At 30.4% G+C, this 18,437-nt stretch overlaps 2 protein-coding genes across 3 annotated transcripts in view; one reads left to right on the forward strand and one right to left on the reverse strand.

Annotated features, from left to right (window-relative positions):
* LOC100578814 (putative fatty acyl-CoA reductase CG5065) overlaps positions 1-18,437 on the reverse strand; it is a 36,434-nt gene that overhangs the window by 5,873 nt on the left and 12,124 nt on the right. The gene's annotated exons all lie outside the window — the stretch shown is intronic.
* LOC102654968 lies at positions 9,071-18,197 on the forward strand. 2 transcript variants are annotated; one of them, XM_026444293.1, is made up of 4 exons: positions 9,071-9,437; positions 12,102-12,221; positions 15,879-15,996; positions 16,677-18,197. In XM_026444293.1, exons 1-4 carry the CDS (start codon positions 9,343-9,345, stop codon positions 16,716-16,718), a joined length of 375 nt encoding a protein of 124 aa, XP_026300078.1. In that variant the 5' UTR covers positions 9,071-9,342; the 3' UTR covers positions 16,719-18,197. The 2 variants fall into 2 exon arrangements, with proteins under 2 accessions (XP_026300078.1, XP_006565269.1); XM_006565206.3 differs by having other exon boundaries at positions 9,073-9,437; positions 12,099-12,221.

Genomic DNA, 18,437 nt, shown 5'->3' on the forward strand with positions numbered 1-18,437 from the left:
AATGTTTCATTATCTGGAATTCTTTAAGTCCTTTCAATATACATAACGTGACAAATAACAAATATTTGAAATATAAATATTTGTTTGTAAAAAGAAAATAAAAATAAAAATAATATAGAAAAAAAGAGGTAATCTGGAATCTTCTGTAGATAGAAATCTCAATGTATTATATTAATAATATTAATATTATTTATAACTTTATCAATTTTATCAGCAAACAAACATTTTATCATCATTCTTCAATGATTCTACTTAAAAATTTTCAAATTTTCGAATTTCTAAACAAATCTACACAATATTAATATATAATCTTTTATTTTTGCAGAATTTTCTGTAAAAGTCTAATAGATTTAAGGCGATTATCCACAATTATTTCACGATCATCTACCATTCACCTTTATTTCCTCTCAACTATGAATCACCATGAAAAGGATACAAAGTGTTATTTAAAGGACAAAAACTGGAAAAAGGAGGAGCCAATCGATCAGAAGAAGATAATTGCTCCTCAATAGGACATAAGATAGCGTAAAATTTATCAGGATTCTTGAAGAGCACTTAATTCTCTTGAGTGAACCTTCGAGAATGATATATATACAAGTGCAACACTCTTAACCAGAATTAATTCTTTGATAAAGTAACTAAATTAAAAATTTCGAATAAAGTTACTTCGTTTAATTATTTGTAAAAATTGTTTGAATAAAAATTTATTTAGCTATCTTAGTAGATATTTTCATATAATCCTAACCTCAAATATTATTAATGATTCAATCTTACTATTTTTACATCTCTCCAATTGTTTCTAGGATGTACACAGGACGCAATTGAGTCTTAATTTTGTAGAAGATAAAATGTTGGAAGGAAATGAAACAGTTTCGACGATGAGCATCATTTGCTCATTGTTCCAACTTGATTCGACTTCAAATTTCATCAAAACGCTTAAGAGTGCCGAATTCGATGGCTCAATAGAGTTGGATCAATGGAATCTCGTTTCGAAGGCACGTAATTTATCTCTCTTGTATCTCCTCGGTTTAATTTAACAAGAATTAGATTAGCGTTGCTTTTGAACAATTGGAAATTTTATTACACCGTTTGATTTATAAATTATTCCAATATATTTTTCAATTAATTTCATCTATCAACTATTACATGTAATTCTCTAATATATATAAATTTATTCCAACTTAACGAAGGAATAAACGATGCACGAGAGTCGTGACGATAAAATTATCACCCATCACGAGCATTATCTATTTTTACTTCGAAAAAAACGAGAAAAACTTATGTAATATTATGCGTGTAAACGCATACATACGAATACGTTATAAGATATTTTTAATCATTTAATCCAAAATTATTCGCAAATTGTACAAAAATAAAACCTCGAGCTCGCATAGTTCATCCAAGAAAAATAAAGGAAACGAGATTAAATATGAAATCTTACACCAGATCTGGATCGTGTCATGGAAATTAATCGTCGAGAATTTCATCCCGTAAGGTTTCCCTTCCAATTTGTATGCATACAAAGATATTCATATCTTGTACGTTTCACATGTAAATTGGATGTCACGATTTCTTTTTCTTTTATTTTTAAACCGTCTTGTGATGCAACAGTCTAGCCAATCCAATGCAAAAAAGTATCCGACGTAATCCGACTATGATCCAGATTTGTGAAGAAAATCTCTATTCAATATTGTTTCTTTTTACATTCGTATGTATCTTACATCCCTCGTTAAATGAATTATTCCACGACTTTAGCTTAACGCGAAATTCGAACGAGTTGTGCTTGGAATTCGATCATTTATCGATTTTTCCTTTTCTTTTCGATATTATCATTAACAGATACGTGATTAAATAATTTTTGATTTCACTCACGTATAGAATATGTTATCTACGCACGTAATTCAATTATCAGATCTGTTCATCTTTGTGACGTGGAGATAGGGAGAATAAAAAAAGGAAAATAACGTGGAGACATAAGGTGTCGAATCCATATAAAATATGGATGCGAAAATTATCATTATTTATTTATTATGACCTCATTTTTAATAAAAATTTTTCCCTTTCTCACGCGTTTATTATATATATTTTTATATTTTATATTATTTTTTTTCATTATAACCATTATTACACATGGAAAATTTGTTAATAAGTGGAAAAAATTGTTGTGCAAGCTCCAATATCTCATTAATATTATTGAATCACTTAACAGCGAGGATAGGAAAAAAATTCCCGTTCAGAATTTCAAATTGAAAAATTATCACAATATTTACCCGATGTTGTATGTACGCGCGAGTAATTTTTTTTATTTCAAAAATTTAAATAAGTAATACTTTAATTGATGTTAAAGATCATGAATAGATTATCCAAAATATGGATTACATCAAATGGTTACGTTACATTGAACATGTTCGAGAATTTAATATTATTATTTCCCCCTTCCACTATCTTATCACATTATTCTATATTACACGAAAGTACAAGAAAAAGTATTGCGCGAATTGTTGGAAGCGTTGAATTTATTTGCACAGCGTCGAAGTTTTAGTTTTCATCGTTTTTCGATCAACGGGGGAAATTATATTACGTTTCATTTTATTCAACGTAGTAACGCATTTTATTCAATTATGCACTTCTCAGAAACGAGTGCGGATAGATATATTTGATAAAATTGCAAATGTCACATAAGACGATCTGAAAATGTTGAATGACACACGCGTTTTATCATTTCGTATCTTTCCTATAAAATTCCCCTTATGTCAAATTATGGTAAAATTAAACAATATCCGCAAATTTATTAAGATAGGATAAGGAAAAGAAAAATTTTTAAATAATCAAACGGATATTTGCACGATCTTTGAAAAGTTTTAAAAGACCTCATCGCGTGATTCTTTTTATAATTACTCAACTATTTTCATTTTTATTCTAATGCGTCATTATAATAATTTTGTCGTAAATCATAAATTTTAATTTTAAATATTCTAAATTATACATAAAGTTATTAGATTGTTCGGTAAGAAAAAAAAAAGAAAAAGAAAAAAAAAAAAGAAAAAAGACATCGCGCAAAATCGTGTAAAATTTTTATTCTCTTAAATTTATATTCTCAGTTTCTTTCGAATCCATTTCGAGTCCAACAAGCTTGCAAAATATTCTAAACTTCCAACCAATTTTCAATTCCCAAGGAATTTAATGAAAATTTAAATTAATGTATTTTGCCAGAAAAGTGTTGTATCTCTTGTGGCATTAAGAAGAACCAAAGGAAATATGTTATATTTGTCGCCTCGAATGCAAGTCTCGTGGTAATTGATTCTTAAAATTTGGCTAACGTGTCCATCTATAAAATTCTTTTTCTATATAATTCAACAATCTAATAAAAATATTTTATCCAAAACACGATTCCTACCCCGTCCAAATTTAAAATTTATTTATTTATTTGATACAATTTTTGATAATTATTAAAACGATCGAAAATTACGCGTAGCATATTTCTATGAAAATAAACGATATAATGCATTTGCCTTAAAAATTGAACGCGTAACGCGATACACGTCATATATCGATGAAAAATAATTGAAGCATCGCGTAATAAGCGTGACGTCTTGTGCACACAAACATTATCACAGATGTTATCACGTAGGAATAAAATTTTAAAATTTTAAACTGCGACAATAGCGGTCACTTTTTGCAAATATCTTAAAAATTGAAGAAGAAATGGGATTGCGAGAAAAAAGTTGGTAAAAATAATCGTATCTTATAATCTTCGTTCGAATTCGTATTTCAATTATCGTTAAATATTCGCGTTTTTATTGGTATAATCAATATAATAAACGGAGAATATTTACATATCCATTCGTAAAGTTATTTATTTTTATTGCAGTTTTTTTTTATTAAATAATTTAATCGCGTGAAATATTTATCGAAAGATGATGTATTCTTCTTTTATAATTTTAATTCAATTACTTAACGCGTATATTTATCTAATCTAAAGTGAATCACGAAACACATAATTCGTTACTAAATGCAATCATCGCGATTAAATCTTTATCTCCTGTAAAGTTTGTCCCCGCGGGAATTTTGTAAAATTATTAAAAAATATTCCACCATTGGAATTCCACCAATTGGAATTGAAAATCGAATCTAATCGTGGAAACCCGCTCAATATTTTATTGGATCACGTCAGATGTGATTATATATTTCTTTTTCTTTTTTTCTCTCTGTAACAGTGATGCACTCGAACCAACGTGTTCTATGCAATATAATCGAGAGAAAAAAGCCAAGATTTGAACAGCGTTTACACGATGAATGAATCACTCTATCTACGTAATAACAGTGACGAGTCGAATTCGATCGATTTTCGCGGATGACGTAAAATTACGTCATCTTTCGTACGTGTCTTCTATAGAGAACAATCTTTTTATTTAAAAAAAAAAAACAAAAGAATTTATTTCTAGAATTTTGATTTAGCATTTTTCTTTTGGATTGATTGATCGATCTAAAGGAAGAAAAAATTAAATTTTTTCTATTTTTTAATTTGATTCTGCACAATATCTCGTAAATTTAGTGAAAATTAATTTTACATCGAAATGATTAATTTTTAAGCCGATTTACCTCTTTTGGAAAATTTATCGATTAAATTTAAATTTTAAGAGATTTTTCAACTATGTTCATCGTCCCTGTATTTCTGTTCTGTTGATCAATTTTTAGTCATGTGGCCAGCACAAAGCGTACTTTTTCTTCGGGGATTTTGTTTTAAATTCAGACGGATATTTCCAGAAATTTTTGGATAAGTCGTCCTGTTTACCGTGTCTCGCTCGCATGAATCTCTTCGAGTTGTTTCTTTACTTACCACCTCTTCGACGAAAAGGGAAAGAAAAAATAGAAATGGAACGCACAAGCCATTGTCGGATTATTTAAAATTCGCTTCATTTTAATAATATATCAAAATTTTCATTTTCATTCGCACTGAAGAAATAAAGATGAAGAACAAAAAAAAAAAGAAAAGAAAAAGAAAAAGAAAATTACGAACAACGCGTAATAAAAATCTGTATACAGCTTCGTATGAATCCTCGAATGAAATGTTCGTTCCATAAATAAAATATTTAAAGAAGAGAATAAAAGGGGGAAGGAAATAAAAAAAAATACACAAAAATAAAAGGATGAAAATAAAAGGATGATAAGATAAGCGAAGAAAAGAAATTTAAAGAGATTATAAACAAATCTGTTTTTGGAAAAATGATAAAAGTTGAACCCGAACGAATACGGTGCATCGATGAATGAATTAATCATCGGATAAAGACTTGTCTCTGATTCACACGAGTTATTCTTGCACCATTGTATATATTAATCGATCGCTATTCCAGATTCAATTGATCGCAAGGAATGAACACATCTGTTAGAACGTAAGAAACGTGATTCATATAAAATAAGAAAGAATTATCGAGGAATCCCCGTGTAGTCAGTTTCAACTTGGAGGGGAAACAATCCAGCGCATTAAAGATGGAAAGATTGAAATAGAAACGATCTTTCCTTCTAATTTCTTTCCTATTCGATCCTTCAAATTTTCTTCTATACATATATATGAAATAAAATATTATTCTCACAGCTATTAATATCGTACAAAGATAAATAATTTCTCGATACCTGAGGAGCAAGTAAATTTGGATCATTTTATTCAACTACTTATCACTGCTCAGGCACACAAAAATAAATGTTTCGATATACATATATGTATAAAATATAGATTACAAAATTCACAGTCGACATAATCCAGAATCGGAAATATTTGCTGCAACGGCAAAAGAAACGTGACTATAAATGATAGAGCTTAACCTAGGGATTGCATCACGTTCAATCGTGTTATTTATTACAATCGAGGAGAACGAGTTCGGGGACAACGTTTTCATTCTACTCGCAACTCCGCATTCCGACATATTATGATGGATTTCGAACTAATTTATAAATCATTCAACGGATTCTTCAATTGTGTAAATTTGATTTATCAAGTGGAAAATATACGCAAAGGGAAATATACAGATATTGCGGCGTAACCAATTGTGTTCTTCCTCCTCCTCCTCCACTTCTTCTTTTTTGTTCTTTCTCTCTTTTTCTACCAAGAATTTCATCAGATAATTGAATTTACCTTTGGAACGGAAAACTCCGATTGCAATCAGATCGGTAACGCTGTTTCACGATTATTACACGATCGAAAAACACGTTGAAGTGCGGTGAAGCCGCCAAGATAAATAAATGAATAACTTTATCGTTTCATTACGTATCAACTATCGAGTGAATTTATTTAATTTCTTTTCGTCCAATTTGATATATCGATAGAAAATTATTTTAATGCATAGATTAAACAAGAGACGACAAATTGTCGAAATTAAACATATATACAATTATTATATTCGATTAAAAATTTTGTCTCTGCGTATCAACTATCAAGATCGAGTGAATTTATTTAATTTCTCTTCCTTTTCTTTTCCAATTTGATATATCGATAGAAAATTATTTTAATATATAGATTAAACAAGACATGATAGATTGTCGAAATTAAATATACATAAAATTATTATATTCAATTAAAAATTTTGTCTCTGCGTATCAACTATCAAGATCGAGTAAATTTATTTAATTTTTTTTCCTTTTCATCCAATTTCATCCAATATATCGATAGAAAATTATTTTAATACATAGAATAAATAAGAGACGAGAAATTGTCGAAATTAAACGTACGTAAAATTATTATATTCGATTAAAAATTTTGTCTCTACTATCAACTATCAAAATCGAGTGAATTTATTTAATTTCTTTTCCTTCTCTTCGTGCCATCCAATTTGATATATCGATAGAAAATTATTTTAATACATAGAATAAACAAGAGACGACAAATTGTCGAAATTAAACGTACGTAAAATTATTATATTCGATTAAAAATTTTGTCTCTACTATCAACTATCAAGATCGAGTGAATTTATTTAATTTCTTTTTCTTTTCGTCCAATTTGATATATCGATAGAAAATTATTTTAATACACAGAATAAACAAGAGACAAAAAATTGTCGAAATTAAACGTACGTAAAATTATTATATTCGAAAATTTTGTCTCTACATATCAACTATCAAGATTGAGTGAATTTATTTAATTTCTTTTCCTTTTCGTCCAATTTGATATATCGATAGAAAATTATTTTAATACATAGATTAAACAAGAGACGACAAATTGTCGAAATTAAACATACAGATAATAGAATTATTATATTTGATTAAAAATTTTGTCTCGGTCTGAAATATATAATTTTTAATAAATATTTCTTGTTTAAATCGTATCCAACAATTTTTAACGTATTATATATATCGGTTAAATGATGAAGGAGGAGTTTGTTTCAAGAAAGAGGAAATTAATTTACGTTTCGAGCGCGATCAAAAAATTCCTACGCGACCCTCTCTTTCCTCGAATGCACGTCACCGACCAAACTTTCTATGTTCCGGGTATCGCCGATTTTAGGCCCTTCTCTGGACCAACAAACAGATTTAAAACTAAATCTATTCGATGATTCATCCAATAGAAATCTTAAACCAGTCTTATATTTCCTTAGACCAGGAATAAAGATCCTATTGCACAATTACTGGGCTGGTATTAAATCTCAAATTCTTCCGATATAAGAAGAGGATTTCTTTCGAGAAATATATAATTATTTCTACGGGATCTTGTCGATTTCTTTGGTTATAAATAAATAAATAAATAAATAGAAAGGAAGAAGACTTTTTTTGGACACTATAGAATACGAATTTCGAAATCCAAATATACAACGTCCTCCTCCACTCGAGGAAAAAAAGATTTATACAGTAAGAATGAAGAGAAGCGTATTCTAACTTTTCTTCTAATCGAAGAGAAAAATTCCATCGTAGATCCAAATTATAGATCCAAATCCGTATCCACATTCAAATAAACACCTTCGATTTAAAATATTTCGAGAAATATAATTATTTCTATGGGATCTTGTCGATTTCTTTCGTTATAAAAAATAAATAAATAAATAGAAGAGAAGAAGATTTTTTTTGGATATTATAGAATACGAGTTTCAAAGATTCGAAATCTCATCCAAATATATAACGTCCTCCTCCACTCGAGGAAAAAAAGATTTATACAGCAAGAGAAGCGTATTCTTCTTCGCTTTTCTTCTAATTGAAGAGAAAAATTCATAGATCCAAATTATAGATCCAAATCCGTATACGCATCCACATTCAAATAAACATCTTCGATTTAAAATATTTCGAGAAATATAATTATTTCTACAGGATTTTGTCGATTTCTTATAAAAAATAAATAAATAAATAGAAGAAGACTTTTTTTGGACACTATAGAATACGAATTTCGAAATCCAAATATACAATGTCCTCCTCCACTCGAGGAAAAAAAGATTTACACAGCAAGAATGAAAAGAAACGTATTCCAACTTTTCTTCTAATCGAAGAGAAAAATTCCATCGTAGATCCAAATATATATATCCAAATTATTATAGATAGATCCAAATTATAGATCCAAATCCATCCACATTCAAATAAACACCTTTAATTTATAATATACCTAAACGAGAATACTTCGTAGAAATACCGAAACTTAACTACGAAGCACGGAACGGGATAGAAAAATTTCAACACCTCTAGACCCGATAAATCACGCGTTCCTAAAGTATCGAAAAAATCGCGGCGATCCCCGAAAAAATTCGGAGCAGACTTGGGTCACGTGGTTGCACCGTGATCGAAGCCTGACTCGCGAATCCGCTGTCTCAAAAAAAAAGAAAAAAGGTTGATTTCAAAGTCCTCTCCATTTTTCCCCCTCCCTTTTAATTCCCTTCTTTCCACGCTTCGTCTCGTTTCGACCAAAGGAAAGAAAAGGAAGGAAAAAAAAAAGAAGAAGAAGAGGAGGGAAAAAAAGGAAAAAGAGGGAATCGAGGGAAAAGGGTCGCGATTCCGGGAAAGAAACGCGAGGGAGGATTGGGATCGAGAGGGGGTATACGGTGGAGGGGCGAGGCCGGTACTGTTCTTCGCGTATATATGCGGGCGAAGCTTACGTTACAGTTCACAAAGACATTGGAATAGGGCCTGATCGTATCGATAAGGAGAGAGAGAGAGAAAGGAAGATAGAGATAGAGAGAGAGAAAGTTGAATGGTCTGAAGAGTTTCCTATAACGTGTCGATCTTTCTCAAATTGAACGAGTTTGTGAACAAGTGAGAGGAGGATAGTGCGCGTGCTCGAGACAGAGAGAAATTTTTCTTTTTTTTTTTTCTGGAACTAAAGAGATTATATTTGGTTATTACTTTTACGTCTTCGACGAGGGAAAGAGAATGGCGGGTTTGTTCACCACGTTGCTCGTGTTGTGCGCTCTAAACGTGATCCTGATCCCGGATACGATTTACGCTAGATCATTCCCCTTGCTTAGGTAAGTGTCAGTTCGATTTTTTATTTCCTTTTCTTTCCTCCTCTTTCCATATTTCTTTCGAATATAATTATCTTATCGAATCTAATTCAAAACTTCCAAAGGATCGTTTTTTTTTAATATCAGGATTTTAATCTTTCGAGTCTAAGGTCAAAGATTAGATGCATTTTGCACGAAATAAAATCCTCTCCTTTCTCGGAATGGGAAATCCCGTTTCGACGTCAAACTCGAGACGCGATCATTATCGAGCCAAGTTTATCTTCATCGATTATTATTTTCGACGAGTTTTATCCTATCTCTCTTCGAGATCGCGTTACAAGTATAAAAAAAATACTACTCGCAAGTATATCGAGGATTTCTATTCGAATCGAATTCCATCGAGAGGAGATTCACCTTTGCGAACACCGGTAACCGGCGCTTTGTCCGTACGCGTCAAGAGGGATTAGCATAGCGATTAACGAGGCAAAATTGAGGATAAACGCGGCTTATGGTATCATTATATACATAGCTTCTAATATCGCCGTGATTTTTTTCTTCTTCTCCCTTTTTTATTGGCCGTCGATATATGAATTGCGTACAAGCTTAAGCGTATAATCGGAAAGGGACGAGGATTAAGAATAAGGGTGGGATCAAAGGGATTTTTTTCCTTTTTAACATAGTTACCTCTCTTATCTCGTATGATTGATTTTTCCAAATATTTTAAAATTGAAAATATACGATATTTCTATTTCTAGAGATCTTTTTATCGTTTTAAATTAACTTTAATTACCTCTTTTTTTTTTTCACAAGTATGTAATAAATTTTTCACGAAGCAGAGATTCCTCGATTTATCGTTTCGTTCGATCTTCGTTTAATCTCGAATAAAAATAAATAATAAAAATCGTGTCACGTACAATCGTGGAGAGGGGATAAGCGAAGGGAGCGATTAAATATTAATGATTCGGGGAAGGTGAGAGATGAAACGAGGATACGCGAACGAGGATAAACGTGCAACCTCCAAAGGGGAGACGAGAGGAATTCGCAACAGGTTGGAAATTTAAATTTGGGACCGAGACACGATGGGCGTTTCGCCAAATCGATCGAATTAATCGGTTCTACTAGACGTGGATGCCGTGCCCCGATCCTCCTCGCATCTGTTATACGCGCCAAAGTTTACACTGAGTGACGTAACTTCCTATTATTCGCAAGTCACGATCTCACCAACGGCAAATGATAATCGCGATACGTTTCGAGTTGGTTAATTTTTACGAGAACGGTGTGAAATTTATTATTTATTTCAAGTGGAAATTTATTATCGTTATTTCAAGTAGAATTATGGAAAATATTTTCGATTTTGTTTATTTACTTTTTTACTTGCTTTTTCTCCTATTATGTATATATTTATAAATCTGACATCTTTTATGTACATCTATGAACGGACTCTTTCTTTGCGCAACGATTTATCGCGCGATAATATTAGTCGATTGATAATATTGCAAATTGCAACTTGTGCATCACGATTGCACCAGTTCCCGTAAAATGATATAATCGAATGACATGTGATATTAATATAAAATTTATTTACGAGTAATAGTTTGCTTATTTTATCATCCAGTTTGTTACCTCTCATTGTGCAAGAGTATAAGGTTGAAGAAATTATTAACGTTGAGAAATGAAAGAGAAAGAAAGAAAACAATGATTGGTTAACAATGATTTTACCTTGCCTTTCAATTCTATAATTGATTCTCGTTAGAAATCACCAGCCTCTTTTATCCTCTTTATCTTTGTAAAATAATCAAATTCACGATACATTTCGTATAATTTCTCATTCAAAGTTGCAAAGAGATGGAATTTAGGCAGAGGTTAATCCCCTTTTGCGCACTCTTCGTGCAAATTTCCATGATCGAATTTTGCACAAGTGTTAATTTTAACTTTCGATATAATTCGAATGTTAAACGTTACATAATGTAATGTAACAGAGATTTAATCGTACAATCCACTTTATTTTATACATGTTTTGAGAATTTATGCAATGAGTCATTATTTATATTTACGTGAATATTATTTACATATTTACCAGATCTAACAGATCTAATTTAACAAACTTTTCCTTTCGTCAATTAGAATTGCAATCGATTTTTTTTTATCCATTCAAATTAATAAACTTGAAAAATATAATAGAATTTTTTCACAATGTCGATTATTATATATTTATCAAATTCATCGTAAAAAATATACCACATACTATCGATAAAGATGAAATAATGATTCTATTCTTAACCCATTTATCTCGCCCGTATCGAGAAAAAATCACCAGAATCTAATTCTAATCGTTCCTTCACTTTATTCTTCCTCTTATCATTTTTTTCATCTCTCAGATCAAATTTTGTAATTGAAAACGATTATCCAACTAATTATTAATTATTATATCATAACATTCCTTCTTCTTTTCTTCTTTTTTTATTTTCATTCAAATCAAATTCAAACCAACAACCACTCTTCCTCAACTTCTTAACTCTTCCATTACATCTCAATTAAAGATTTCAACTTGATCAAACTTTATACGACAATATTAATAGATTATACGAATAAATCATCTGTTACATTTTTTCCATTCCACTTCATAAATTCCTTCACGATCGAGATTATTTCGTCAAAGACGATAATCGGTTATTTATTTCGCAGCAGGCAAAAGCGGATATCGGATCAAATGCTGGCCGAGGCGGACACACGTAGCGGATTGAGCAACGTGAAGGGGATGGTGAAGACGGTCCCGGTTGGATTCGGTGTGTTTAATCTGGAGCAGATGTGAGTAATTACTTAACCTATCGTAATTAATTTAACCCCCCCTCTATCTTCGCCGATTTATTTTCCTTCTTCTTCTTATCGGCAAGAAATTATCTTATATGCGTTATTAGCGCCACCTCCTTTCCCGCTACGTCTGCGAAATTATCGTATTGAACTTCATTGCGATTCTCTTCGTTATGAGATAAAAAAAAGAAAAAAGGGAATCCTCGTTAAATAAATTATTATATTGAATTAAATTATTATTCCAATTATTACGCTTGCAAAAATTATTTACGTTAAATTTACTTGAAAGAAAATATTTTATTCATCGAGAACGGGGTCAACGTTTTCAACGTAGACAAGATTCCACGAAACAAACCTCTTTTTTTATCTCGTGTTACGTCAAAACGATGACCATGACTCGTGCAATTTTCCCGTCTCTCGTCGAAGAGAGAGAGAGAGAGAGACTAGTAGCCTAGGTTTCTTACCAAGCGAAACAGAGATAAAGAATCGACCGTATATTGCGGCATAGAGTACACAAGGTGGAAATAACTAATCTTTATTTTAAAAGGAGAAGAAGAAGAAGAGGGAGCGAAAAAGATAAAACGCGTTGTGATGCAACCGCGTGTATGACTCCCGGGTTCAGGAATCTCTCGGGAGGAGAGAACATTTTTCTCCAACGTCTTCTATTTTTAGACCGGTGTGCTTCTTTTAACCCGACGAATTTCCGTAACGGATAATTCGTTCGCGTAACGGTGAGGAACGGAGAAGGGGGGTAAAGTATGCGCGGCACGTCGAGTGCTGAATTGAAATTCAACTTGTTGCTCCGCGAGGGTGGAAATCATCACGGATGGAGGGTGGAAGTCGTGGGTTTCTATATAGGTTTCAAAGGACACTTTTGAGCTCGCTCGTTGATTTTATTTAACCCTTTACTACCCCCTTTTATGGGTAAAAAGAAGTTTCTTTCTCTTTCTGTAATTTGGCCTGGCAAAATTGAAATTGATATAGTTGAGTAATTTTAGTTTAATTTTTGTGGAAAATATTTTGCTAATGATTTTTAATTTTTAATAAGCGAGGAATAGAATATTTGTGATAATAATATTGAAAGAAAGAATTGTAATCGAATAATTTGAAGAAATTTTTTTCTTCTGTATATATTTGTATCGATTCAACGAGTTTGTTATTGTTTAAAGATTGGACTGTGGTATTTTACAGAAATAGAATTGGAAAATAAACGTTTATCTATTTATAAGCTATACAGTTAAAAACAATAGCGCAAATGCCGAAAGTTGTATTAACAGAAATGCAAGATGGATGTTCTTTCTTATTCTCTTTTGGATTAACATTTTTCTAGAATATTTCTATAAGCTATATATATATATATATATATATATATATATATATATATATATATATATATATATATATATATATATAAAATATATAATAATCTGTAAAATATTTATCAAAAAATGGAATAAAATATTTCCATCCTAATTTTAATCCATTTCTCAATAATATTTATTAAATTATTATTAAAAACTTCATCTTCAATAATTTAATCTTGATTAATCCACTATTTAAATACCGATATAAATCTATAAAAAAACTAGAAGAAAGAATATATACTCTTTTGCAATTTTACATTTCTTTACGAGCTCTGAATAATTCCATTGCAATTTCTTTCATCTAAATAACGCAAAGCGAAGAGAATTGAAATTATCGATTCATTGATTATCATCAATATTTTGTTTACGAAAATATCGAAACAAAACCATTTATCGTCGTTATGCGGATGGAATAACAGGCGAATAAAAGAGGAAAATATATACATAAAATACCATCCGAATGAAATTTCTATTCAACCGTTGCCTCGACGAAATTTAACTCGCGAAAATTTGCTTTGAATTTGCCGAGATAAAACGAGCAATTCTATTTTTTCTATCTCATCGATGCCTGCGGACAGAACGAAGGGGGATGCTCGTCTATTCCCTGCATCGTTCTATTCCTCATCCGCGTTACGTGTGTAATAAAGAAGATGGAATCGAATCGACAATCTTATTTCGCTCCCTCTTCGTTTATTCAAATGAAAAAGATGCTTCCATCCTTTCTATTCGGGAGGAGGAAGAGGAAGAAAGGGTAAAGGCGAATTCTTTATCCGGTTTAAATGTGCAACAAGGATGATTCATACTGTGGGAACGTGAAAGATGAAAGTTCAAGTATTGTTTGCATCATCGAATTGAATTTATTTTCACTGGGAAGATAGTCTATTTTTCACTCTCTTTCTTTCTCTCTATTTCCCTTTACTCTTAACTTTTCATTCAAATTTCGCTGATAAACTATATATACGTGTTACGATTATAGATTCGTTAAAGTGAAAATTTATATTTTTAATTGTTAATTGACTTTTGCAGGACATAAATAAAATTTTGTAGCATATAGATCTACGCAAAAAAATGTAAAATTCGGAATGTAAATAATAGATGAAAAATATAATTAAATAAATATTTCATATACAAAACTTTATATAAAAAAATATATATATATAAATGTATTTTTGGCGCATAAATAATGATCCAATTTGGAATGTAAATAATAAATGAAAAATATAATTAAATAAATATTTCATTGTTTCGAATATACAAAAAAAAAAATATATATATATATATAAATATAAAACTAAACTAAAATATAAAATATTTTTAAAAAATATTTTTCGTGCATGAATAATGATTCAATTCGGAATGTAAACAATAGATGAAAAATATAATTAAATAAATATTTCATTGTTTCGAATATACAAAAAATATATATATATATATAAAAAATATAAAAATAAATATATTTTTCGCGCATGAATAAATAGATTTATATTCAAAATATAAAATTTTAAGAGAATCGCGGCATACGTTCCTTTCGTGTCGACGTTCGTCCTCGTACTGCCGAGTTCGTCGCGTCGCGAACGATCGAAGGGGGAAAGCGCTCTATTATTTATAAACTTTGTACCGCGCGATTGGAGCGAAAATTTACGATGCGAATATCGATCGATCCACCAATGACGAGTCGAATTTTCGATTTAATGGATCGGGGAGAAATAAATTCGTGATTCTCTTGGAAAATTTTCGAGTGGGTGGACGAAATGGCTACCCAATATTTAAGAGACTTATAGAATCGAGAGATCTTAATCAATTAAAAATTTCTCTCTCTTATTAAAATATTCCACGTAGACTTTTATTTTATTTCAGAATTATGAATATCTATTTATGGGATATTTATATTGATACGAGAATTAAATTTAATTAAACGTAGATATATTATGCGAATTAATTTTGTATCGTTTCTCGCGAGAATTCGATGCTGCTTTGTAATTAAGATCGTTAATTAGAAATTATTTCTTTTTTTTAATTGCCATGTGGAAGTGAATCTTTATTAAATTCTTGAATTACTTTCGATACTTTTGAAATCGTAGAGAATTTAATTTTTTTATATCTCTTTGAATAGAAGAAAAGAAATTATTCGTATGAATATTTCCATTCATACCTTGTTTCGAATTACAATTCATCTTTCGACATCGTATTACCTTTTCCTCTCGATCCTACAATTTAATAAGAGAGATAAAGAAAAGAAAATCTAATCAATCCGTTTTTTTCTTAATCGATGTCGCATTTTTCGTTACAGAGGTCGCAGAAGAAGATCCACGATTAACAACAAACTTGAAACTTTGAAACGTATCATGCAAATCATTAATGACAATCCTGAATTGCTCGACGAGGATAACGTTCTTTCGCCACAAGTGGTGAGTTTATTAAAAAATTATATATCGTTTAATCTTTAATCACGTGATACTCTACACTTGATATGGAGAAAGAAATCTTTATTAATTTTTTCCATTTTACTTATCTTAATTAAAGATACGATTTTGAGTGTAACGATTAAAATTTTAGTAAAAAAAAAAAATATGTTACGATGGAAAAATCGTCTACGAATAAGATCGACGGCGCAAAATAATTTCTTGAAAGAAGAATTAATTACAATTCTCGAATTAGAATTATTATTATATAACCCGAGATATGATCATGCGCTCGCGTAATTCTCTTTCTGTATCGCGTACAATCGCAGCGATAATTGGACGAGGAAAGAGAAATAAAATGAATCGATGGCACGCGCCTCGCCAGATCCAGACGTGAACTTTAATGCAAGGAGGGCACCGTTTTCTCATGATAAATCCATTTTTTTTTCCCCCCACACTTACAATTTTCTTATTAACACTCTGTAACACGAATCTATCTCTTTAATATATTTTATCACGATGTTAGAAATCGTTTATTAATCGGGAGATTAATCCAGAACGAGACGTTATAAATACATTTTATTTGAAATAATAACAATAATTCCACGTAAAATTAACTTATTTAAAAAATTTAATTTCTCTGATTAATTTTTAATCAGGAAACATTTCTTTTTCTTTCATTTCAGAAATTAAAGGAGAATCAAAGCGACGAATATTCGCTTATTTAATTTCACGAAACACGAAAATCGCGCTGGATCACAGGGCAAGTAACAGGGTCGAGAGAACGAGGAATAATGAAGAAGAAGAAGATAAAAAAAATAAACGAAGAAAAAACAAAGAAGGGCAGAAAGAAAAGGTTTGAGAGAAGAGCAAGAAGGAAAAAAAAAAAAGAAAAATATTATACGCGATCTCTCGACCCTAAAAAACCACCTACAAACAGTATTACGGACTGTCCTCCGTCCGAAATTAAAAAAAACCTATTAGGATAACTAAGTAATTAATCACGATAATATATATATAAGAGGAGAAGAAAGAAATTCCTATTGAATATCGTATTTCGATAAGTGTTTATCGATTTCGATGCCGATCGTGGTTTTATTCGACTTTTTATTCGTTCCTGAACATCTGCCATTTTCGTTATTTATTTATTTATAATTTATTTTACTTTGGCGTAGCGTATAATTTATTTATTATTTATCGATCTTAGGCTATTATATTATTCTTAGATTTCGATTCTTCTCGAAGAGAGAAACGTATAATGTTGTATACAGTAGAATTAATTGGAGGGGAATTTTTTTAAATAATTGATCCAAATGTAAATTTATAAACAATGCAATACAAACATGTCGATACAAATGTGTGAAAAAGAAATTAAAAATCGGGCAATTTTTTTAAATTTAGGAACGTTTATTGCAAAATTTAAGAAAAAGAAAAAAAAATGATTAAAATTTTACAATCGATGTTACGTTACGAGTAATAAGTAACGACGAAGAAAGTAAATATTGTTAGTCCAAGCAGTTAGATTAGACAAATGATTCATCCTGTGTTATAATTATTTGTATAACCTCGATTTGGATAATCGACGTTCTACTGTGTACATTCTTCTCTCTTTTGATTTAATAATTTATCTTGTGTAATTGCATTTTTATTTTTTTTAAGAATAATTCGTGGTGTGACGAAGGACGAGTGATATTTATTAGCGATGAATGGAGAATTACTGGCCTACTTTCTTCACGATTATTAATTAATGATTATTTAATGAATATAATCTTAGGCTCCGTTTTACGTATCTCTCCGAAACGGATGGATTTTTAACGATCGTAGAGCTCGAATAATGATTCTCTTTCTTTTTTTTCTACAAGAAGAGATCTTTTTTCTTTTTTTTACAAAAATTTTTTAAGAAGATTCGTTTCAAATGTTTACGAGGCTATTACATCTCTGTTCCATATTTTTTTTCTCGATCGTTTTCACAACGCGACGGTTCTTCAAATTTTTCAAAGTAAAGTTTTTTCGAGAAAAATGAAAAAGATTGTTATTAGGGAGGGAAAGAATTGTTCGTTTTTTCGTGATTAATTGTAAATTGATTCTTTCATCGTCTTCATTAAACATGTTATTTTGCTTTATTGTCGAAGAAGAGGAGATAAAAATTAATCGCAAAACGACAGAATAACATTGAAATGTTTTAACAATTAAATTTGGAAAAAAAAAGGAAAAGATAAAGATTTAAAAGAATTTAAGAACCGTTGTTGGATTCTCATTTTTCGTATAGATTACGTTGTATTAATTTATATTAATGAATTCGAGAAAGACAGAGCGAGAAAAAAAATTGCAATATTAATTAATATCAACGATTTTTCAAGTCGTTAACATTAATTAAACTTCTCACGAAGAAAATATCTTCGTATTTCAAATTCTATGTAATATTATCTATGTATATATATAATAAT

The sequence above is a fragment of the Apis mellifera genome, linkage group LG12, assembly GCF_003254395.2.
Source record: "Apis mellifera strain DH4 linkage group LG12, Amel_HAv3.1, whole genome shotgun sequence".
Lineage (NCBI taxonomy): Eukaryota > Metazoa > Arthropoda > Insecta > Hymenoptera > Apidae > Apis > Apis mellifera.

What these genes read in the sequence shown, in the direction of transcription:
- LOC102654968 (XM_006565206.3), top strand. Translation starts at nt 9,343, where the DNA reads ATGGCGGGTTTGTTCACCACGTTGCTCGTGTTGTGCGCTCTAAACGTG. An exon ending in AGATCATTCCCCTTGCTTAG is followed by an intron (nt 9,438 to 12,098) that starts GTAAGTGTCAGT and finishes TTTATTTCGCAG; the next exon opens with CAGGCAAAAGCGGATATCGG. An exon ending in GTGTTTAATCTGGAGCAGAT is followed by an intron (nt 12,222 to 15,878) that starts GTGAGTAATTAC and finishes TTTTCGTTACAG; the next exon opens with AGGTCGCAGAAGAAGATCCA.